The 24,126-nt window shown below is 42.4% G+C and overlaps 1 protein-coding gene across 1 annotated transcript; it reads left to right on the top strand.

Moving 5' to 3' along the window:
- LOC139154754 (keratin, type II cytoskeletal 8-like) lies at positions 1-24,126 on the top strand. Its single transcript, XM_070729709.1, has 9 exons — positions 1-762; positions 5,951-6,159; positions 8,246-8,306; positions 10,959-11,054; positions 12,341-12,505; positions 13,912-14,037; positions 17,786-18,006; positions 21,563-21,612; positions 23,757-24,126. Exons 1-9 carry the CDS (start codon positions 475-477, stop codon positions 23,915-23,917), a joined length of 1,377 nt encoding a protein of 458 aa, XP_070585810.1. The 5' UTR covers positions 1-474; the 3' UTR covers positions 23,918-24,126.

The following is a 24,126-nucleotide window of genomic DNA, read 5'->3' as shown; positions in this document are numbered from 1 at the left end:
TTTTTATTAATGACAAGAATTGGGGGGGAAAGCCTTAACCAAACAGTTTTCAAGTAATTTCTTTAGACCTTATAAAAGATCCCATTGGAAAACGAAGTTAGGGAGACAGTCAGGAGAAGCTCAGACGCTACGGGGTGGGATATACGGGGGAGGGGAAAAGCCCCGTCCTCGTCTCTGGGATAAATCCGGCTGCTCAGGTATCGCTGAGCCGTGGGCGCGACTTGGTTGGGAATGCAAATGAACTATGTAAATGAGGTATGCAAATGAGGGAGCGGGGATTACAAACCTAGGCGAAGGTAAACAGACAGGTTGGGGGGAAGATCGGGTGGGCGTTCGTCTCAGCCTATCAGACGCCGCGATACCCGAGGGGGGCGGAGTCAAGAGCTTCTCAGGTATATATTTCGTCCGGGGGCCGCCGAAGTTCTGTGTCTCGCTTTTAGTGATCTCTGGAGAGTCGCGAGCGCGCTTTGCACCATGAGCATCAATTACCGCGGCCCGAGGAGTGCGAGCTTTAGCAGCCGATCGGTGGGATCTCTTCCGAATCGGAGCTCTTTGTACCGAGCCAGTTCGGGCAGCTTCCAGCCGGGACACTACCGAGGATCCTTCGGGGCTTTGTCCAACTCTCCCCTCTCTACCTCGACGCCTTTCCGGCTCTCCTCGCTGCCCACTTTGGAGATCGATCCCAAGCTGCACCAGATCCGCACGGAAGAGAAGGAACAGATCAAGGGGCTCAACAATCAGTTCGCCTCCTTCATTGACAAGGTGCGGTGTGAGAGAGAGAGGGGGGGGGGAGAGTAACTGCGTCCTGTATTTAGTTGGAGCTTTCGCGACTGGTAAAACAATAATAAATAATAATAATAATAATAATAATAATAATAATAATAATAATAATAATAATAATAATATTATAATAATATAATTTATTAGATTTGTATGCCGCTCCTCTCCAAGGACTGGGGACAGCTCACAATAACAATAACAATGCAGCACAAATCTAATAGTTAAAACTAAAGTTAAAAGCCCACTATCATTAAAAAAAACAATCGATACCACACCATACTCAAGTCTTGCTAGTCAGAAAGGGGCACATAAATCCCCCCATGCCTGGTGACATAAATGGGTCTTCAGAGTCTTGTGGAAGAAGGTACTGAAAGAGAGTCTCAAAATTTGTCATAGGTACCTGCATGGCTTTGAAACTGTGTCTGGTTTAGTGTTCTGTTAGTTTTAATACTGGGGTGTTCAGGGAGGGGTAGCACCTCCTCTGGTGTAGGAGCATGTGGTGGGATCTTTTGCGCTTTTGCTTCTGTGCACGTGCAAGAAGCAAAATCACGTTGAAATCTTGTGAGAGGACGAGTGTGTGTGCGAGAGAGATTTTGACTTCTTGGGCCAACATCTTGGTCACACGTGTGTCCACTAATGGGCAGCCAAATTTTTTACTGCCACACTGTGGGTGTGGCTTGTTTTGTGGGTGTGGCTTGTTTTGTGGGTGTGGTTTGATGGTCATATGACTGGGTAGGAGTGGCTTGATGGCCATGTGACCAGGTGGAAGCGGCTTGAACGATCACCATCGTTCAAGTGAACTGTTAAATCCTTGTTTTACAACCACACCATTGCCGCTCTCTGGGTTGACAATTTGCTTTGCGTTTCCCGTGCTCTCCTTCCTGGGTCACCCCCCCACCTCAGGCTGGGTAGCTAGGCGAACGGGTGCCAATCAGCTGTTGAGAAAAGATGGGGGAGGAAATGCCCCCCCTGCAACTCCTGCCGGTGCTGGTCTCCCTGCCACTTTCCGAGAAGGAGGAGGAGGAGGATGGGAGGTTGGGATGGTCAGCTGGAGCTGGGCTCACAACTTCATTTATGTTGTGAGCCGCCCCGAGTCCTCGGAGAGGGGTAGCATACAAATCCAATAAATAAATAAATTTCCACTGGTGGAACTGTGTTCCACCCCGTCCTGCCTGCTGCCCACCCCTGCATGTGTCCCCCCCTGAGATTTTGCTTCTGCGCATGTGCAAGAAGCAAAAATACAGAAAAAAGATGGCAGTGCCCATAGGATTGGCACCGTAGCAGCCATATGTAAATTGTGCAATCTGGCAGCCACTGCTGGTAGCAATCCATTACTGGTCATGTCCTATTAGGGCAGTTCGCTCAACTTTGGTTACCGCCTGTCACTCAGCTCTCACCTGTGGCTCCCAGTAGCTGTAGCATGTGCAGCGGCCACACCCCAGGCAACAGCTCCAACAGGCTGTCCAAAGCAGGTTGAGAGTAGCTGTTGGATCATTGACCTTTGGTGAGATAGGGACTTGTCTATCCTGAGCATGTGAACACAGATTCCAGTGAACTGAGCTGATGAATTCTCCTAGATGAGGACAACGGTCATGAAGGCAGTCTCTGCAAGTGATGTGGTATGCTAACAACATGGCAAGACACAAAAGACACCCTGGTCAACCACTGCACTCAGCCCATCTCCAACTGTCTCGACTCTTGTCCTGTTATTGGAGCAAGATGGAATCTGGGAAGAGAGAGTGAGGCTGACTATGTGCACCTCTCCCTCACTTTAATCCAATCCACGCTCAAGTACATATGGTAACAGCAGCAAGAATAGTATTTGCACCAAATTGGAAAGGAGCAGATACACCAGAAAAAGGACAGCTAATTTTAAAAAGTTTAATCTGCCCAGAAATGAACAGATTAACACTTAAACTAAAAGATAAAAGGGAATTGTTGTATTACAAGATTTTATGAATGATTGGAAAAAAATATGAATGAATAGAAGAGAAATAAGAATGAAAGAGAAACACAGATGATACACTTAAAATAGAAGAGGGAGGGGAGGGGAATATAGAAAAAGGATATTAGACAAATATACCTTAAAAATAGAACATATTTATAAATGGAAAATGTGAAAAAAATAAAAAAGACGTTAAATAAATAATGAATCGAGACTGTTGGAAGACCATCCCGAGAAAGAGGAGGATGAGGAGGAAAGAAGAAATAGAGGAGAGGAGGTTAAGGAGGGGAGAAGAGGGTAGGAGAGGAGGGAAGAGGAGAGCAGTAGGAGTGAGGAACGAGATGTAGAGAAGGACAGAAGAGTGGGAAAGGGAAGTAAGAGCAGAGGGAGGAGAAGAGGGAGAAGGGGGTGGGAAACAAAAAAGGGAATTAAGGGATGGCAAAAAAAAAAGCAGTCTCGATGGTATAAAAATAATAATAATTCTTTTAATGAAATAGAAAATATGTATAAGATTATTGTATTATTATTATTGAGAAAATGAACTTGTATATTTTTGATGTAAAGATGTGGGGGGGAAAATTTAATGTAAAAAAAAAAGGAATCCTTTCTTCCATTAATAACTAGAGAAGAGATATAAAGCAGTAAATCATAAGAGTTTTCTAAACTGAGCTTTGGTACTGTGACCAAAGAGGTGCAGGAAACAGGGTTAATTGTCTGGTGGGACCCAGGGGAAGAGCCTTCTCTGTGGTGGCTCCGACCCTCTGGAACCAGCTCCCCCCAGAGATTAGAACTGCCTCCACCCTCCTTGCCTTTTGTAAACTCCTTAAAACCCACCTCTGCTGTCAGGCATGGGGGAATTGAAGCATCTCCCCCTTGCCCATGTAGTTTTTGTGTATGATTCGATTGTGTGCTTGTTTTTTATATATTGGGGTTTCTTTTTTGGACTTTTTAATCTAAAACTGTAATTTAGATTTCTAAATATTAGATTTGTTACTATGTACTGTTTTTTACCATAGTTGTGAGCCGCCCCGAGTCTGCGGAGAGGGGCGGCATATAAATCCAATAAATCTAATCTAATCTAATCTAATTCTCCTTTCCCAATGGTTCTAGTCTCACATGGTTACTCCCAGGTTAGCTTGAAAAGAAACTTTAAAGAGAGAGAACCCTCAGAGTAGGATTCCTTTTTCTGCATACATCTTTCACTCTCTCTGCACATTCCCTGACTGCCAGTAGTATGTATGTTACACCATATAGCTGTTCCAATTTTAAATGGCACATAAACACAAGTAAACAATAAAAAAACAGAAAATTGCAGTGCCTCCAACCGCAACACTTTCTAATATATCCACAATGCATTGTTCTGTGCAGCAATCTCACAGTATCCCATTGTTTTCTTAGGTCTTTTTGTAAGACTTGGGATCTCAAGAGGAAGGATCTCTCAAGGGGCAGGGGATGGTTACTGAGAAGACCTAGTGGAACAGGCAGATATCTTCGGGGAGAGGTGGTCCCACCTAGCTCTGTACTTTTCAAGGATTTAAAGTGAAAAACAACACCTTGAATTCCACTTTAAAAAATCTGGAAGACAATGCAATTGATCATCAAACCAATGACCAAACATAGAACAACCAGCTTAGAACTGGCAATGAAGGGACCAAAGTGGTGGATAGTTGGAGATTAACCATCAACAATAAAGGAACAAGTAGCCTAGATTTCTTCCACAGACAGGCACTTGACAAATCATGAAGGTACTGTATTTCAATCCTAGGTTTCGAAAGCTTAGAACTACATCGCCTTAAACACAACTTAAGCATAGCCCATAAAATCATCCGCTACAACATCCTTCCTGTCAACAAATATTTCAGCTTCACAACAATACACGAGCACACAACAGATACAAACTTAAAGTTAACCACTCTAAACTCGATTGCAAGAAATACGACTTTAGTAACTGAGTAGTTGATGCATAGAACTCACTACCTGATTCTGTAGTATCATCACCTAACCCCCAAAACTTTACCCTTAGACTATCCACTCTTGACCTCTCCCAGTTCCTAAGAGGTCAGTAAGGGGCATGCATAAGTGCACCCACGTTCCTTCCGTCCCCTGTCCTAATGTTTCTCTTTTACTAGTATCATGTATTTAAACATTGTTATATCTTTGTATACTACCAATTCGTACTTGTCTAAACAAACAAACAAACAAATAAAATGTTTTGATGCCTTTATAGCTACAAAGATCAGAATTGTTGGGTTGTGGGACTGAAGACACTAGAGATACATGTCTTTATTGAACTATGTACAAGATCCAGCGGAGAGACAGGCTGACAGCTTTCCATTCTATAGTGAGCTCTACCAATCAACAATCTTCATTTTCCCACTTGAACAGCGAACCTTGGGGTAAACTGTACAATCACAAAAGTTAACAAGAATCATACAAGTCATAGTATTTCCTGTGACTATGGAAGAAAAAGTTGGATTTTGAAGAAGTAGAAGGGTATTGATGCTTCTGAATTCCAGTGTTGGAGAAGATTCCTGAGAATATCATAGTCAGCCAAGAAAACAAACAACTGGGTCATTGAACAAATCAACCAGAGTTCTGGTTTGAGGCACAAATGATCGGGTTCAAATTTTCCTCCTTTAGACTCTTTACACAAAGGTTATATTCCTGTAGAAGACTGTAATGGTGGGAAAGGTGGAAGGAAAGAGAAAAGGGGGCTAACCACCAGCAAGGTAGGTAGACAGTTACTTAAGGAATGGATCTTTAGAAGTGCTGGAGGTCAAGGTTAAGAACCTAACTTGGGAACCATGGGGAAAATCTAACTATGTGGCTGCTAGGAGTTGAAACCACTTGATGGTCCATAATCATAATCATGTATAGCTCACACAGCAACAGAGCAACACAGGTGAACAATGGGGTGACGAAAAATGTTAATAGTGTCATATAATTTGACTTTCTGTTTAGGAAAAAAAAACATGGCAAGAATTTGCTAAGGATATCTTCTGTTAAAGTTTAACTAATATGTGGGAAGTAAGCAAAAGTATAAATAACTAAAGACCAGTGGTTAAAAGTAACTTCGTTTAATAGCAAATTCCACAGATTCTTAAACAGTGGGAGTATACATAAATAGCCAAATAAAACTTTTGTATCTCGATCAAAGAATTTTAAATGCCTTTTCTGATTTCTCTTTCTAGTTTCTTATTTATCTCTCTGTTTTCCCTCTCCAAGGTACGCAAGCTTGAGCAGCAGAACAAAGTGCTGGAGACACAGCTGAAACTTCTCAAGGGCAAAGACCAATACAAATCCAACGTGGGGCGTATTATGACAGCCCACAGCCAGCCCCTTAAGCAGCAGATAGACATGCTCGATCAAGATAAAACGAAATTGCAAAATGAGCTGGACCAGACACAGATATTTCTGGAAGAACTAAAAAGCCAGTGAGCAAATCATGGAGAGAGAATGGGAGATTTGTTATTTAATATTCTGTTTATTTTTATTTATTTGTTTGTTTGTTTTGTCCAATACACAATAACACACAATGAAGTTTATAGGGGATATATACGAGTAGAATGTATCAAAGAGTGTATAGAAGAGAAATAAAGGAGTAAAATATAACTAGAGAGAATAGCAGAAAATATAAAAGATAAAAGAGATAGAAGAGATAGATGATGGATAGAAGAGATAGAAGAGAAGATACATGAGATATAGGAGAGACTATAGGACAGGGGATGGTAGGTACTCTGGTGCCCTTATGTACGCCCCTTACTGACCTCTTAGGAACCTGGTGAGGTCAACCGTAGATAGTCTAAGGGTAAAGTGTTGGGGGTTAGGAGATGATACTACGGAGTCCGGTAGTGAGTTCTACGCTTCGACAACTCGATTGCTAAAGTGACTGTGATTGTGATTGTGTTTAAGTGACGTGTTTAAGTGATTGTGTTAAAGTGATTGTGTTTAAGTGACGCCTTAATTTATTTGGCTTCAGGCTGATCCACTGCCAACATTTTTGGAAACAGTCAACAAAGTGATCTTTCCTCGTCTTCCATCATAGTCCCAGTGAAGCCAAGCGCTACATACGCGTGGTCATATTTCCTTACCTTCGCTGTTTGTATACGTCAGAATTTTTTGAAGGGAGAAGGCTTTTCCCCCCAATAAATTTATGAGTAGAATGTGGTGGGTGTGTCATTGGTTATAAAGTGCTCAGGATGGGTGAACTGAAAATATAACGAAGGGTAGTGCACCAATCCATTTGCAACCACTTTGGCATGAGAACTGATTTTCAAATGCACACAGCCTGATACCAGGTCTGTCTGTTACTGTCCGTCCTTCCCAGAAGGGATGAATTTCTAGCCATTATATTACACTGATGAGAAAAAAGAGATTCAAGAATTTGAACAGTAATTTATTTATACATAGGTCTTGTATTTGATACACAACAGATACTGGAATTCTTTCGCATTTCTGCAGAACATTTACTTAGCAGAGGTTTTGAAACTTTGAGATCTTATCTGTTTCCAGTTCAGTGTACTGAGAGAAAACTGACATTTGACTTCCCACATTCCATTCAATCCCAAGGGAAGATATATTGGGGAAAATCCAGCTAGGGGGCATTTTCAGTAGCAGAACACATGTCTCTACTAAGTGATGATTGTGTTCTTGTGAAGTTGTTGAGTATTTATTCTTCTGCCTGGAAAAAAATCACCCACTCGCTTCCCTGATGAAAAATTTGGAAAAGCAATTTATGTTCCGCCTTATTTTACCTCAGCTCAGTTTTAATATACCATTTATTGAATTCCCAGTGCTATTACTATAAATAGCTAGCTTCCTATTTATTTTATACAAGGGTCGCCCAGAAAGTAATGCACCACATTTTTTTCTTCAACAACTATTTATTGAACACAATGAAGCTTACACACAAGAAATAATTTTTCCATGTAAACTCCATCCTGTTCTATGGCCTTCCTCCAGCGAGACACAAGGATGTGTATGCCCTGTCGGTACCACTCCTTGTTCTTTTCACGAAGCCATTTCTGCACTGTAATGGCCTCACTCTCTGTTCCCAGCGACTAATCATACTTCTGTCGATTGCAGATTCTTCATAAACTGTACATAAACATTTGTGAATGTTCCCAACAGTTTCTTTCTCTGCAGTGAGAAATTCAGTAACGATACACTGCTTGTAACATACATCACTTACAGATGCCATTTCGAAACACTGCCGCAGCTACACTATCTGTCTGAAGAAACACAAAATTTACACACGCACTCCTGACAATTCAAATAATGTTTATCTAAAGTTTTGCATTCGTACCATTACTGTAGACTGAGAAAAAAATGTAGTGCATTACTTTCTGGGCGACCCTCGTGACATTAATATAAAATGGTAAAAATTGAATGCTTTGAAGACAGGTCTCATGTAGGCTAGAGAAAAAGAAGTTGGTAATTGGTACATGCCCATTCAACAATGACATTAATTTGTTCCCCATTGCATTTTACAACTATTGTCTCTTGTCCTCTAATCTGTAGGTATGAAGAGGAAATAAATCGCCGTAACCAACTGGAAAATGAATTTGTGGTAACAAAAAAGGTGAAATATATACTGGAGCACTAAAAATTAGTTGTTGAAAATTGCCAGACCTTCTTATTTTTGAACAATCTGGGATTGTTTTCCTTTCTTCTGCAACTTCCAGCTCATACAACTTTCTTTCCTGGGGAGTTCAAGCTGTTTTCAGTGTCAGCTTTCCATCTACATATTCACACACACACACACCCATTATTTTTTCTTTTTTTTCTGAGCAATACGACAGAGGGCTGCTGGCGTGATGGAAGGGAGAGTATTAAATGTTTTTGCTTCCACACTGTACACTGCACCCAGGGTGGATAAATAGGTTGATACATAGACAAAGTTAGCCTGACTAAATTTCCATTCTCATTTAACTTTAACTAGAGAGAACCAAGTGAAGTTCACTTCAAGGATTCTTTTATTTATTTATTTATTTATTTATTATTTAGATTTGTATGCTGCAGACTCGGATTCTTTCTTACTACACACTAGAGAAAATGCATAGATTTGCTCAAGTTTCTAGAACTTCAGAAAAGAGCATTGTTTTGTTATATATTGCTTAGGCTTCCAAACAAGCTTATGGTAACGAAAAACAAGTGCCTCCGGAACAGCCTGCTACCGCACGAATCCCAGCGACCGATAAGGTCCCACAGAGTTGGCCTTCTCCGGGTCCCGTCGACTAAACAATGTCATCTGGCAGGCCCCAGGGGAAGAGCCTTCTCTGTGGTGGCCCCGGCCCTCTGGAATCAACTCCCCCCGGAGATTAGAACTGCTCCCACCCTCCTTGTCTTCCGTAAACTACTTAAGACCCACCTATACCACCAGGCATGGGGGATTTGAGACATCTTTCCCCCAGGCTCTTTATAATTTATGTTTGGTATGTATGTGTTGACTGGTTTTAATATGATAAGTTTTTAGTTATTTCTTTTAATATTAGATTTGTGCCACTATAATATTGTTTTTATCATTGTTGTGAGCCGCCCTGAGTCTTCGGAGAGGGGCGGCATACAAATTAATAAATTATTATTATTATTATTATTAATTATTATTATTATCAAACAGAGAATCAGGGCAGTTATTAAGTTAGTAACGTGGTTGTTAAGTGGCATCCCCATTGACCTTGCCTGTCAGAAGATTGCAAAAGGTGATCATATGACCCCAGGACACTCAGTCAATTTAAACGTGAGTCAGTTGCCAAGCACCTGAAATTTGAGTCAATTGCCAAGCATCTGAAATTTTGATCATGCATTCATAGGGATACTGCAATGCTCACAAACATGAAAAACAGTCAAAAATCCATTTTTTTCAGTGCTTGTTGTAACTTTGAACGGTCACTAAATGAACTGTTGTAAGTATTGGGTTTCACCACTCTAACACATGCTTACACTGTCTTGTAGACACATCTCTATGGTCAGGTTGCAAATTAACTGACTAGTGTGTCACCTTTTGATGTCAAAAAGGGGCATGTACTCTGCAGACCATATAAACAGTGCAGAGTAGATGACTCCTCCCTTTTTTCCATTTTTTGGCCCTGCTGAGCCTTTTTTCCACCTCCTTCTATCTCCTTGTGTGCTCCATTGTCCTCGGCTGAGGACACATGTGTGAGATCAATCTGAAAGCATCCTCACACATGGAAGCATCCAGAAGTTATTACTATGTACTGGAATATAAACATTTATGCCTGCATCCTGTAAATGCATGAATCAATAGAATTGTAAGTAAAAGATTGCAGTTTATTTCATCTTTATGAAGGAGTGATCATTCATTGCTAACCAATGGGATTCTAAGCCACACAATTGATTTCTTGCCAGGCTGAATCCGTTGCAAGTTGAGCCAGCTGAACTCTGCTAATACTAATAACATTAATAGCAACCAAATACCCAACAGTGAGACTACTTGTATTGTTTAAAAGATTAGTATGAGTACTCATTTTAAAAAAAGAGTAAACTATAGGCAGCTCACAATCACAAACATAAACCCAAATAAAAACCTAGTACCTCAATCATCTCTTTAGGAGGCCCCACATCAACTCCAGACCTTCTGAAAGGTTAAAAAGGTGGGGGCTTGCCAAATTTTGCATGAAATGCCAAGGTCCACCATGAAAAATAATGGATAAGATCAGGAAAAGAATGAAACTTGACTGAATGAAATATGACTGTAATTATAATTAAATTACATATTTTCATTTTGATTAATCATAGTGTGCATTTAATAATTCTCCTCTTCATTCACACAGTAAATACACTAGTACATCTAGATATGAGCTGCTCCACATGCGAGTATTCCAAGATACGAGCCACGAGGGGAGAGAAATTTCTTTTCGAGACCCGAGCTCAAATTGGGGATACGAGCCAAGCGTCCACTAGGTGGCGCAAGAATCATTGCTTTTGGTTATCTCAGAGGGGAAAAACAAAGTCTAAAGCCATTTGTTCCAGATACGAGTTGTTCGACATACAAGTTCCCTTCTGGAACGAATTAAACTCGTATCTAGAGGTACTACTGTATTATGATTTGGAAGCAGGTTAGATGCTCATCAACGGATTTAGGATCATACCTTTGACCTTGTGTTAACTCAAAAATTGGAAAATTTCCACCTCATAGAGCACTTAGAGAGATTCAAGGAATATGATGGGTATCCAAAGGCGAATGCTGCTGTCTGCTTTTCTCTCCTGGCAGGACCTGGATGATATTTATTTGCAGAAAGTAGATGTTGAATCCAAGCTGGAGAGCATCACAAATGAAATCAGGTACCTCAAACAGCTGTTTGATGAGGTGAGAACCTAGACAAAAATGAATGAATGACTGATGTCTTCATTATATGTGATGAAAATTATCGGGAACATTATTTTTCTTCATTTTCTCTTGTTTGCTAGTACTTCCTTGCAAGAGCATTCAGAAAAGAACAGATAATGCAGTGATTGGGATCAAATTTTACCTCATGATTAAGCTTCCCCTACAGCAGTGATGGCGAACCTTTTTTCCTTGGGTGTCAAAAGAGCATGGTTGCGCACTATCATGCACGCACAACTGCCCACAATGCCTGGGAAGGATGAAAACAGCTTCCTTCACCCTCTGGAGCCAGAAATGGCCTGTTTCTCAACTTCTGGTGGACTCATGTTCCACCCTCCACATGCTCCAAAAGTCGGGAGAGTAAAAATGCCCTCTTCCATCCCCTTGGAGGCTCCCTGGAAGCCAAAAATGCCCTCCCAGAACCTCTCTGTGAGCCAAAAATCAGCTGGCCAGCACACACATGCATATTGGAGCTGACTTAGGGCAACAGCTTGCGTGCCAGCAGAAATGGCTCTATGTGCAACCTGTGGCACCCGTGCCATAGGTTCGCCATCACTGCCCTACAGCATGTGTGCCAAACTCGCGTCGTAATGTTGCCATCATGCGACGTTTCATGATGGTTTTACCATTCAGGGAGCTGGGGTGAGAGTGGCCTGTGCCTGGCCCATGGGCCCACCACTTTGACACCCCTGCCCTACACCAAAAGAGACTACAATTGCAATTTTATATATTTTATTTTATATATTTTTTATATATTTATATATTTTATATATATTATTTATTTATTTATTTATTAATCAAATTTGTATGCCGCCCCTCTGTAGACTCGGGGCGTCTAACAACAGTAACAAAACAATATAAACAAATCTAATATTTAAGTTAATTTAAAAAGAAACCCCAATTTAAGAAACCAATCATACATACAGACATACCATGCATAAATTTTTTATAAGCCTAGGGGAAAGGGAATATCTCAATTCCCCCATGCCTGACGACAGAGGTGGGTTTTAAGGAGCTTACAAAAGGCAAGGAGGGTGGGCACAACTCTGATATCTGGAGGGAGTTGGTTCCAGAGGGTCGGGGCCGCCACAGAGAAGGCTCTTCCCCTGGGTCCCACCAAACGGCATTGTTTAGTCAATGGGACCCAGAAAAGGCCAACTCTGTGGGACCTAACTGGTCGCTGGGATTCATGCGGCAGAAGGCGGTCCCGGAGGTATTCTGGTCCGATGCCATAATACAACGTATTATGCCTCTCCTGCCCTATCCAGGAGATCAAGGAATTGCAATCTCAGATCCAAAATGCAATGGTCACTGTGGAGATGGACAACAACCGTGAACTGGAGATGAAGAACATAATTGATGAGGTGAAAGAACAACATAAAACCATGATTGCCAAGAGCCGTGACGAGGCTGAACAGTGGTACAAAAACAAGGTAACTGGTTCACTTATTTCCCTGCATCCACATCATAAAAGTATAATCCGTAGACATGCAAACATTGGAAAAGTCCAATCTTATTTTCTACCTTTTTCCTATTAAATTGAGAAATCCAGCTTCCCAATGCAAAATGTTGCAAGATTAAAGCAAACTAGTTTCAGATCCAAACAAACAGAATAATTAGATTCTAGAAAGAAGGAAAAAAGTTTCTGCCACTGTTCTGCAGCTCAGTGGAATCTAGGAAAGTATTTCAAGGTTTGTAGGACTAGCAGAGTTCTAGTGAACTTGGTGGCACAGTGGTAAGAATGCAGTACTACTTCTGCTGACTGTCAATTGTCAGCAGTTCGGCAGTTCGATTCTTGTCGGCTCAAGATTGACTCAGCCTTCCATCCTCCCATGGTCGGTAAAATGAAGAGCCAGATTGTTGGGGGAAATATGCTGACTCTGTAAACCACTTAGAGAAGGCTGCAAAGCACTGTGAAGCGGTATATAAGTCTAAGTGTTGTTGCTATTTCAATTAAACTACTGTAATCCTGTAGGTAAGGACCTGAGGTGTTCCCAAAATAGGCCCCCAGGAATGGCATTTTCAGCTGCCTTTATTTCAGCAGCTAAAGGAGCCAAGATCACAAACAATACACAAACACCAAGTTTATACAGTTATGATTCAGGAAGTTAACACCCTAAGAATCAATCATTGATTCCTTGACACATGTTTCTTTCGATAGTTTTTTTTTAATGTATCCTTCTTCATACATTGCATGTTTATGCCCATAAGCTTTCTTATCAAAAGAAATATGTGGTTTATTGTAATAAGCTAGAGAAGTTATCAAAGTTTATGTTTACGTGCCTTAGCTAGCAGCTTTCTAACAAGTCCTTCTAACTTGTAACTTTTTTTGTTGCTAAGACAATAATGTCTTACCCTCCATTACTAACTTTGTTACATTCATCACAGCTGCCTGGCAATTCCTTTAACAAACTTTCCTCGTTCCAACCTGAATCCTTTAACCAATGCCTGAATTTTCAAGATAATTCTATCATTCCAATATTGTAATATTTCAGGGCCAATAATGCTGCACGATCCTCTACTTCCAGTCAATCTTCATCTAGTTGTAATAATGAGGTATATGCTATTTAAACGTGATTGTAGTATCATGACTTGGACCCAATCTTTTGCATGGCCAGAAAGGACTTTGGCTGATGCCTGAAACCTCTCTGACTTCTAATTATGCCTTCCATGTCCTAGATTTTATCCCATGCTTGTTCTTAAAGGAATGTAGTATGTGATATGATATCCCGCATATCTGGAAAATCTGAAGGTTGGAAATCTGCCTATATGTTTGGACCCTGTGTCTTCTGAATATACTATCATCATGATTCCTGTTTACCCCTCTCTTACCTTCCAGATTGATGACATTGTAAGGCAAACTCAGAAACAAAATGATGAGATGAAAAGCATCAAAGGTCAAATTGCCGAATTGACTCGCTACGCCCAGCATGTCAATGGAGAAATTGAGACCTTAAAGAATCAGGTAAGCTGCTAGTCTCTTGAGAGAGTCACAATTCGTTTTTAAATTTCAGCAATGTGCAGAAACATAAGAGAAAAACAACTTTTTTGCAGCTTTTTTGTAGCATTTTCATTATTATTTACATTGTACAGCATTGCTATTTTTGTTTTGACTCGCTCTATTTCCTATACATTTATGGATTGCAACTCCTATTGTATTTCCAAGTTCTATTTCTTATATTTTGATTACATATATATTTGTTTATTTACATCACAGAGCAAGAAAAAGAACAAAGACCCCTCACAGATTCTTGATTCATAACAATATCTGAATTTTCTTATTTCATTCCAACCACTTGTACCATTTATTCCATGCTTCCGTATCTTCTTTGTCATGCAATTCCATTGTTAGTTTACACATTTTGGCACATTCTAAAAATTTTCGGATAACCATTGAGAATGTAGGAATACTATCAGATTTCCAACTTTGTACATAAAATATCCTGGCCGCAGTTGTTACGTGGAGTACTATATGGTGGTACCTCTACTTAAGAACGCCTCTACTTAAGAACTTTTTCTAGATAAGAACTGGGTGCTCAAGATTTTGCTGCCTCTACTTAAGAACCATTTTCTACTTAAGAACCTGTGCCCAGAAAAATTTCCCAGGAAATTTGAGAGCGACACAAAGGTCCAGCCAGTTTCCTGCCATTCCCCCTTTAATACTGGCCATCTCGGGCTTTTCTGGGCTGTCAGAGGAGCTTTTCGGTGGCACTTAAGGAGGCTTTGGCAGCCCAGAGCCTTTCTTTGGGTGCTTGTAGAGGTAATAAACCACTTCGCTATGGTGACTTCCTCGTGCTGCCTCCCATACACCCGGCGCGAGGTTGCCTCCCAGAGCATCTGGGCATGGAAAGGCAAAAGGAGGCACTCACCTCACCTTCTTCCTTCAGCAGCGACTGTCCTCCTCCTCCTCCCACCCAAATTCCGAACTTTTATTTCTCTCCTAATGGTTTTGTATGCATTATTTGCTTTTACATTGATACCTATGGGAAAAATTGCTTCTACTTAAGAACATTTTACTTAAGAACCTGGCACGGAATGAATTAAGTTCTTAAGTCGAGGTACCACTGTATATCTATTCTCTTTATTGATCTTCCCTCTTATAATTCCCAATAGGAATAGTTCTTGTTTCAACTCAATCACCTGTTGTATAATTTCTTCCAACCAATATTTAATTTTGTTCGACTCTGTCTTCTTTTAGTATCACCACTTCAGCAAAAAGGGAATCTTTCTCTTTTCTTCCTATTAGATGTTAAAGTTCCACTTGTACGTATCTTTCCTCCACTTTACTCATCCCAGCTGTTTTCCACTTGTCACTTCCCTCTTCTCTGTCCACTCTGTCATGCCCCCGGATCAGTCCGATGGGCCGATTTCTTTCACAATCGGATCAAGGGGTTTCCTGTCACTGTCCAGGGAGATTACCTTTCTCCCCTGATGCACTAAGGTTTCCCCTTTCTGTCACTGCTCTTTCCAAAATCAGCTTCACCAAAAAGCTTCCGAAAAATGTAAAAAACGTGCCTACAGGCTAGGGCGCCCTGTTTGCTGCTCTGCACCGGTGTGACATCAAATTGGAAACCCTCAACAGAAACATAGAAGACTGACGGCAGAAAAAGACCTCATGATCCATCTAGTCTGCCCTTATACTATTTTCTGTATTTTATCTTAGGGTGGATCTATGTTTATCCCAGGCATGTTTAAATTCAGTTACTGTGGATTTATCTACCACGTCTGCTGGAAGTTTGTTCCAAGCATCTACTACTCTTTCAGTAGAATAATATTTTCTCATGTTGCTTTTGATCTTTCTCCCCTCTAACTTCAGATTGTGTTCACTTTCCTATTAAAAACACTTCCCTCCTGGACCTTATTTAACCCTTTAACATATTTAAATGTTTCAATCATGTCCCCCCTTTTCCTTCTGTCCTCCAGACTATACAGATTGAGTTCATTAAGAATCACAAGTCTTAACCAAAAATATTCATGACAACAGAGAACACACAAAGCTGGTGGGGAAATGCCACAGGGACTCTAGCTACAACCCATTCTGAGATCTAACCATGGGATCCAGCCAATAGTCCATTTTGTTCTCTTTTGTAACTATCTTCATATCTGTCCTTAATTTGTCCAGCTCCAAGTGTCTTTTCCTTTTTTAAAATAAAACACAAGAGGGCACAATTTCTTATGAGTGGGACAAGCTTCTCAAAAGCTCCAGCTGTAAATTTTAGTCTCTTGCATTAACACTACTAAATGAATCCAGGAGGCCAACATTTCATTCCAAAGGTCTTCTAACCCTAGGTGTTATCTGGGCTCATTGATTGTGTGGTGGCGTGGCTTGTTTAGTTTGGAATAGGCATAGGCATAAACAACTTCTGTTTCTACAAAGTCTTGGGTGCAGTCGGTTCAGCTATGGAAACTTGCTGAGCAATTTTGGGCCAAGTCCTAGAGGATTGTTAGGAAGTTAAAATGATGAGAGATCCTTGTGTAAATTGTGCTGACTTCCTATGAGATATAAAACAAATATAAAACAAATTACTATTCACCTCTAACAGCAGTTACCAATAATATTTGCTAATGTGACAAAGATAATTTGTTTAAAAAATAGATTGGAAGTAGCCATTGGTCCTATCTCTTTTTGGAAGGCAAATATCGCCATACCATTCAAAGATCAGGTATAACCCTCACCCAGAAAAAAATAGTTGCACAGCTCACCATACCATACCATACTATACAGCACACACCATACACTATGCCATGCCATAGTAATACACCATACACCATATATAGTGTATAGTAATACACCATACACCAGTGATGGCGAACCTATGGCGCAGGTGCCATAGGTGGCACGCGGAGCCATATCTGCTGGCACATGAGCCGTTGCCCTAGTTGAACTCCAATATGCATGTGTGTGCTGGCCAGCTGATTTTTGGCTTGCACAGAGGCTCTGGGAGAGCGTTTTTGGCTTCCAGAGAGCCTCTGGGGAATGGGGGAGGGCGTTTAAAACACGAGCCTACTGGGCCCTCCAGAAATTGGGAAACAGGCCGTTTCTGACCTCCAGAGCGGTGGGGAGAGCTGTTTTCGCCCTCTCCAGGGATTGAATTATGGTGTGGGCACTTGTGCATGCACGATAGTGCATGTGCATGCTCTTTTGGCACCCAAGGAAAAAAAGATTCGCCATCATTACCATACACCATAACCATACACCATACTGTACATCATACACCATACCATACACCATGCCATGCCATGCTGTGCCATACCATACCCAGTGAAGGGCTACCAAAAATTTTATTACCACACTGTGGGCGTGGCTTATGCAGGACACCCTACATTTTCTTTCAACATCTTTCAGTGCAAATTGGGTGCTCTGGGGTGGAGTTCCATTTTCACTACCCCACTGCATTCCCTCCCCCCAATCTGGGCAGTAGCCCACCCCTGACCATACCATATATTCTTTTCTTGGTTGACTTTTAGCTGCTTCTTCATTGGGAAGTTATTTCCCTTGAAACTTCTTCACGGTCTTCCTGGCTGCTCACAATAACCGAAAAGAATGGCAGGCAAGCAGCTGCAGTTCAAAAGAGGCCAGGATTTTCCCGCCCTACCTATATAGAGAGGCTTTGCTTCTGAGCCCTTGCTGCCTCTTCTTAGTTGCTGAGTTCTCCATAAGGCTTTCCACCCAGACAGCGAAAACTGAAATGCTCCTCTTTCCTCCTGCCCAGCGAACCAATCTGGAAACTGCCATAGCTTCAGCAGAAGAACAAGGAGAGCAGGCTTTGCAAAATGCTAAAAGTACCATCCAAGAACTGGATGAGGCACTGAAGCAAGCCAAACATGACATGGCCACCAAGATGAGAGAATACCAGGAACTGATGAACATCAAGCTGGCCCTTGATATAGAAATTGCCACCTACAGGAAGCTGCTGGAAGGAGAAGAAAACCGGTAAGCAAGAGTCAGTTTGGACTTTTCATGCTTGGGTATGAATTGGTTCCTCTGCACTTGATGATCTAGGGCAGGGGTGTCAAATTCACATTGTCAAAGCAGCATCTCTACATGGGGCTACTTTTGAAAAGTGTTCGGAAATTTCAGATCGGGCAGAATGCAGCTGCGAGAGCAATCATGGGCTTTTCTAGATATGCCCATGTTACACCAACACTCCGCATTCTGCATTGGTTGCTGATCAGTTTCCAGTCACAATTCAAAGTGTTGGTTATGACCTATAAAGCCCTTCATGGCATCGGACCAGAATATCTCTGGGACCGCCTTCTGCCACACGAATCCCAGCGACCAGTTAGGTCCCACAGAGTTGGCCTTCTCCGGGTCCCGTCGACTAAACAATGTCGTTTGGCAGGACCCAGGAGAAGAGCCTTCTCTATGGCGGCCCCGACCCTCTGGAACCAGGTCCCCCCGGATATCAGAACTGCCCCCCACCCTCCTTGCCTTTCGTAAAGTTCTTAAGACCCATCTCTGCCATCAGGCATGGGGGAACTGAGACATCTCCCCCGGGCCTATACAGTTTATACATGGTATGTTTGTGTGTATGTTTGCTTTTAATAATGGGGTTTTTACTGTTTTTTAAATTATTAGATTTGTTCTTACATTGTCTTTGCTATTGTTGTGAACCACCCCGAGTTTACGGAGAGGGGCGGCATACAAATCTAATAAATAATAATAATAATAATAATACAGTGTTCCCTCGCTTTTCGCGGGGGATGCGTTCCGAGACCACCAGCGAAAGTTGAATTTCCGCGAAGTAGAGATGCGGAAGTAAATACACTATTTTTGGCTATGAACAGTATCACAAGCCTTCCCTTAAAACTTTAAACCCCTAAATTGCAATTTTCCATTCCCTTAGCAACCATTCAGATTATTACTCTCACCATGTTTATTTATTAAAGTTTATTAAAAAAAATATTTATTAAAGGCAGATGAAAGTTTGGCGATGACATATGATGTCATCGGATGGGAAAAACCGTGGTATAACCCGCAAAGTATTTTTTAATTAATATTTTTGAAAACCCGTGGTAAGTTCGAACCTGGGAAAATCGAGGGAACACTGTAATAATAATTGGGACTTTTTCCCCTGTCGCTAAACCAGCCATGGTGAGCATGTGACACATCCGGCCTGTGTGCCTTTGACAGATCTGAGCTAATACCCTCCCAAAAGTTTGGATGTCAGTTTTCAGATAGTGCTTGAGCAGTGGTTCTCAACCTTTCTAATGCCGCGACCCCTTAATACAGTCCCTCATGTTGTGGTGACCCCCTTATGGTTATAAGTCTAGCCCTAATTCTCCCAACAGAGCTTAAATCTGATTGGCAGGAAGGTCAGAGGGACACCCCCACTGTAAACACCTGATTAGTCGGATTGTAAAAATATGTTCTAAGGTGCCAGAATAGAAGCTTTAGTTCTTAACACCATGGAAAATTTGTATTTTCCCATGGTCTTAGGCCAGGGGTCGACAAAGTTGTTCAGAATCTAGGAGCCAGCCAAAAAATTTAGGAGCCAGAATTTTTTTTAAGCAAACTTGGTTTTTTGCCGAGTCTCCACCTGACATCGCTTTCACCCCCTGTCTCCTCCTTCCTCTCTCATCTCTTTCCTTCCTCTCCCTCCCTTTCTCTCTTTCCTTTCTCTCCCTTTCTGTCTATCCTTTCTATCTCTCACCCCTTCTCCCTCTTTCATTCCCTTTCTCTCCCTCCCTTTCTCTCTCATTCCTTTCTCTCCCTCTTTCCTTCCTATCTCTCTTTCTTTTTCTCCCTCCTTCATATCTTCTTTCTCTCCCCCTTCCTCCCTCTTTCCTTTCTCCCCCTCCCTTTCTCTTCCTTTTTCTCTATCCTTTCTACTTCTTACTCTTTCTTTCTCTCCCTCCTTCATTCAATTTTCTCTCCCTCCCTTTCTCTCCCTTTCTCTCTCTTTCCTTTCTCTCCCTCCCTTTCTCTTCCTTTTTCTCTATCCTTTCTACTTCTTACTCTTTCTTTCTCTCCCTCCTTCATTCAATTTTCTCTCCCCCCCTTCCTCCCTCTTTCCTTTCTCTCCCTCCCTTTCTCTTCCTTTTTCTCTATCCTTTCTACTTCTTACTCTTTCTTTCTCTCCCTCCTTCATTCAATTTTCTCTCCCCCCCCTTCCTCCCTCTTTCCTTTCTCCCCCTCCCTTTCTCTTCCTTTTTCTCTATCCTTTCTGCTTCTTACTCTTTCTTTCTCTCCCTCCTTCATTCAATTTTCTCTCCCTCCCTTACTCTCTCTTTCCTTTCTCTCCCTCCCTTGTTCTCCCCTGGGGCTGCCTGTGCCTGCCCTGCACCACCCAACACGGACGGACAGCCCCCGGTCGTCGGTTCGTCGCCCCCCACCCCCCCACGGAGGGAGATCAGGCTGGCGAGGGCGGTAGAACTACGTCACCAGCCACTGGAGGGAGATCGGGCTGGCGGGGGCGGCGAATCCACCTCCCCAGCCGCGCGGAGGGAAATCCGGTAGGCGGGCGGGTGGCCGCGGCTCCCTGCGCGCCCCTGGAAAAGCGTACAGGGAACGGTGCCCGGGGCCGCTTTAGCCGCCCCCCGCTCCCCCCGCCATCTCCCCGCGACTGCCTGTGCCGCTGCAGCCGCGGCCCCCCCCCCCCCGCTCCCACCGCCAGTGCCCTCCCGCCGGGCCCCAAAGGACACTTGCCGATGGCGACAGGGAACCTTCAGCTGGGCGGGCGCTGCCGTGCCGGTGCCTCCGACCTCCCGGTTCCTGCTCGATGCCGCGGTTTCTGGCGCTCTCCTGCTGGGCTCCAAAGAAGGAAGGCGGGAAAAAGGCGCGAAGAATGGAGCTCTCCTTCCTGCCTGCCTTCTTTGGGACCCAGCAGGAGAGCGCCAGAAACCCCGGCATCGGGCAGGAGCGGAGAGGTCAGAGGCACCGCAGCGCCCTGCCCAGGCGGCTCTAGGCGCCAGACAACATTTTCTAGGCGCCACTGGCGACCAGGCGCCTGGGTTTGTCGAACCTTGTCTTAGGCAACTTCTATGAATTGGTTGTTCGACTCCCAAAGAGGTCCTGAGTCCTGACCCTCAGGTTGAGAACCACTGTGCTAGAGGATATCATTTTGAGGAAGAATGATCCTAAGAAAAAAGGGAAGGGACAACTTCTGTAGATGGTATGCTGCTTTGGAAAGGCCCTTCGATGCTGTCATGTTCTGTCTTGCAAATATACGAACATTCAGATTATTCTGTCCCAAATGAGGATGTAATTAGGAAACAAAGGGCTTGAATAGTTCAAGAACAGATTGCAGAAATACAGCTGTGAATCTAGATTGTTACTGCCATTTGGGATGGGATAACAAGAGCATTTTAGGAGAGTATATTCTGATAAAGTTTTCCATATTTTTCTAGTCCTGCTTGGAGGTTCTAGCCATGGAACCTTTTTTTTACAGCCTTATACCAATAAGGTAAGGCTTTTTCTCCAAAAGAAGCCATGCTGTCTTTTACATATTTTCCAAATTCACAAACATGCTTATTTTTGTTTCTCCCAGGATGGTTACTCAGATTTCACCACAACAGATCAATGCCATTGACAAGTTAGGTAAGTGGTCTTCCTATTCTGATGGGTTGAGGTAAATCAGGCATCTCTCTTTTGCTGATCTTTCTCTTTCTGGGGTTTTTTTTTGTTTTTTTGTTTTTTTGCGGTATTGTAGAAGCTTTATTCTACCTCCTAATTCTCTGTGAACTTTTTGCAGTGTCCTGAGTTTCATCTGAGAATTTCAGGTACTGACAAAAGCTGAAATAAATTGAGGCCAGAGGCTTATCTAAAATCCTCTTTTGCTACCTTTGCCATTCCATATCCCTCAATTTTAAATTATGTATTAAATAGTGGTATCACTTATTCTATAATGATATTTAATTTTCAAGTTCAAAAACTGGTGTATAGTATGGTTTAGCACTAGTGATAAATAGTGACAGTGGTTAACATTAAGTTAATGTTCCAAACAGACCTTAACATCTGTCCTTCTTGCTCATGGTAAAGGATTATCTGGGTAATATTTTCCTATGTAAGCATCACCATTATCAATTGGGAAGTTGTTCCTTACTTACACATTGCTGAAAAACATCTGGGCAACATGATTTTGAGAGACATTTAACAATCATTAGTTCATTGAAGAACTGCTGTTAAATTTTTAGGACAGCTCTGAAGTCTCCAAAATCTGAGTTGGAAACCCACTGCTATATATTGATGGCATATAATGGAGGACATGTAATGTTATTTAGAACCAGAGAACCAGTGGGAAATAGTATTTCAAACCAGACAAAAGTTTGAAACCAGACAAAACAAACAGGAGATACAAAGAATTGTAAAGCATATGGATTTTTAATTTTCCAGCGGAGGCGGCAACAAGTGTCCTTTTGGGCCCGGCGGGAGGGCACTGGCAGCAGGAACGGGAGGCTGCCGGCTGTAGCGGCCCCGGGCAGTCGCCGGGGGATGGCGGTGGCAAGCAAGAGCATATACGGCGTCCAGCAGCACATCCAGCTGCCGCCGTCAGGGCTCCCGCTCGCAGTCAACCACTCTGCCGCCACCCCTGGCTACTGCCCGATGTCGCTGTTGCCGGCGTGGTGTAATGAGAGAGAAAGAGAGATAGCAAGAGAGACAGAGAGAGATAGCAAGAGAGACAGAGAGAGACAGAGAGAGATAGCAAGAGAGACAGAGAGAGAAAGAAAGAGATAGCAAGAGAGAAAGAGAGAAAGAGAGAGATAGCAAGAGAGAGAGAGAGAGAAATAAAGAGAGAAAGAGAGATAGCAAGAGAGAGAGAGAAAGAAAGAGATAGCAAGAGAGAGAGAAAGAAAGAGAGAGAGAAAGAAAGAAAAGAAAGAGAGAGAGAGCAAAAGAGAGGGGAAGGAGGGAGAGAGAAAGACATAGAGGGAGGGAAGGAGGGAGAGAAAAAGAGAGGAAGGAAGGGAGAAAGAAAGAGTGATGGAGAGAGAAAGAAACGAAGGAAGAGAGAGAAAGAGGGAGGGAGAGAGAAATAGAGCGAAAGGGAGGAAGAGATATTTTTTTGTCCAAACTTTTTTTAGCAGCCCTCCCCCCGCTCAATGTTCCCCAGGATTTTGAAAATATAAAAAATGTGCCACGGCTCAAAAAAGGTTGGGAAACACTGTTGTAGAGCAGTGTTTCCCCACCGTGGCAACTTGAAGATATCTGGACTTCAACTCCCAGAATTCCCCAGCCAGCATTCGCTGGCTGGGGAATTCTGGGAGTTGAAGTCCAAATATCTTCAAGTTGCCAAGGTTGGGAAACACTGTTGTAGAGTGTCAAGAATCGGTGTTTGTTTAAGTATTTCTCAGTCTGAAATTATTGCCTGCATATTTGACTTTCTCTGCCAAAACCACCTTTCTCCAAGAAATCATTCAGCAGGTGTATTGGAAAATAAGTTTCACCAATGCCAACCCAATCAATATAGTTTAGGATAATAACAGATGAAGCCTAACACATTTCAAGAACAGCAGAATGGAGAAGGAAAATTTAAGCAAGCTGTTGGTTATTGCATGCGGTCGTTGACTTGTTTTGTTTTGGTTTTTTGTTACATTGAACTGCTGACTTAACTTGCATGAGCTCTCTGGCTTCCTCTTCTGCCAAATTGTTTTGGTGACCCAATCAAAACCAAACTGTGTTAAGACCTTCCTCTTCCTCTGATCCCTATATCAAATTCTGAAATCCATCCATTGCTTCTGCAGCTGGACTCCTGACTCAAGGGATAGCTTTTCCCTCTCACGCTGGGCCTGCAGGGATTTCGGCCTCCAACAACACCTCATTGAAGAGGCCTTTGATGGTCAAGACAATTGAGACTAAGGATGGGAAGGTCATTTCAGAGGCCAGTCATTTTTCCGAGAAATGATTCGAATAGAAGCAGCAAAACGTATCTTAAATATATAAAATGGATTGTTTTTATAGCCACTAATGATAACCTATTTCATATATCTCCACATTTTCTCCCAGGCAGTGCTCTTTCTTTTTTTCAAGCTACAATGACTCAGTTTGACCTTGCCAATAAAAGATGTAGATAATATGTTCTGTTTATGAATTTATATTAAAGCTCCTAGAAAA

The sequence above is a fragment of the Erythrolamprus reginae genome, chromosome 1 (genome assembly GCF_031021105.1).
Source record: "Erythrolamprus reginae isolate rEryReg1 chromosome 1, rEryReg1.hap1, whole genome shotgun sequence".
Taxonomy (NCBI): domain Eukaryota; kingdom Metazoa; phylum Chordata; class Lepidosauria; order Squamata; family Dipsadidae; genus Erythrolamprus; species Erythrolamprus reginae.
The sequence above is the reverse complement of the archived record's forward strand: the minus strand, read 5'-3'. Positions and strand labels throughout refer to the sequence as shown.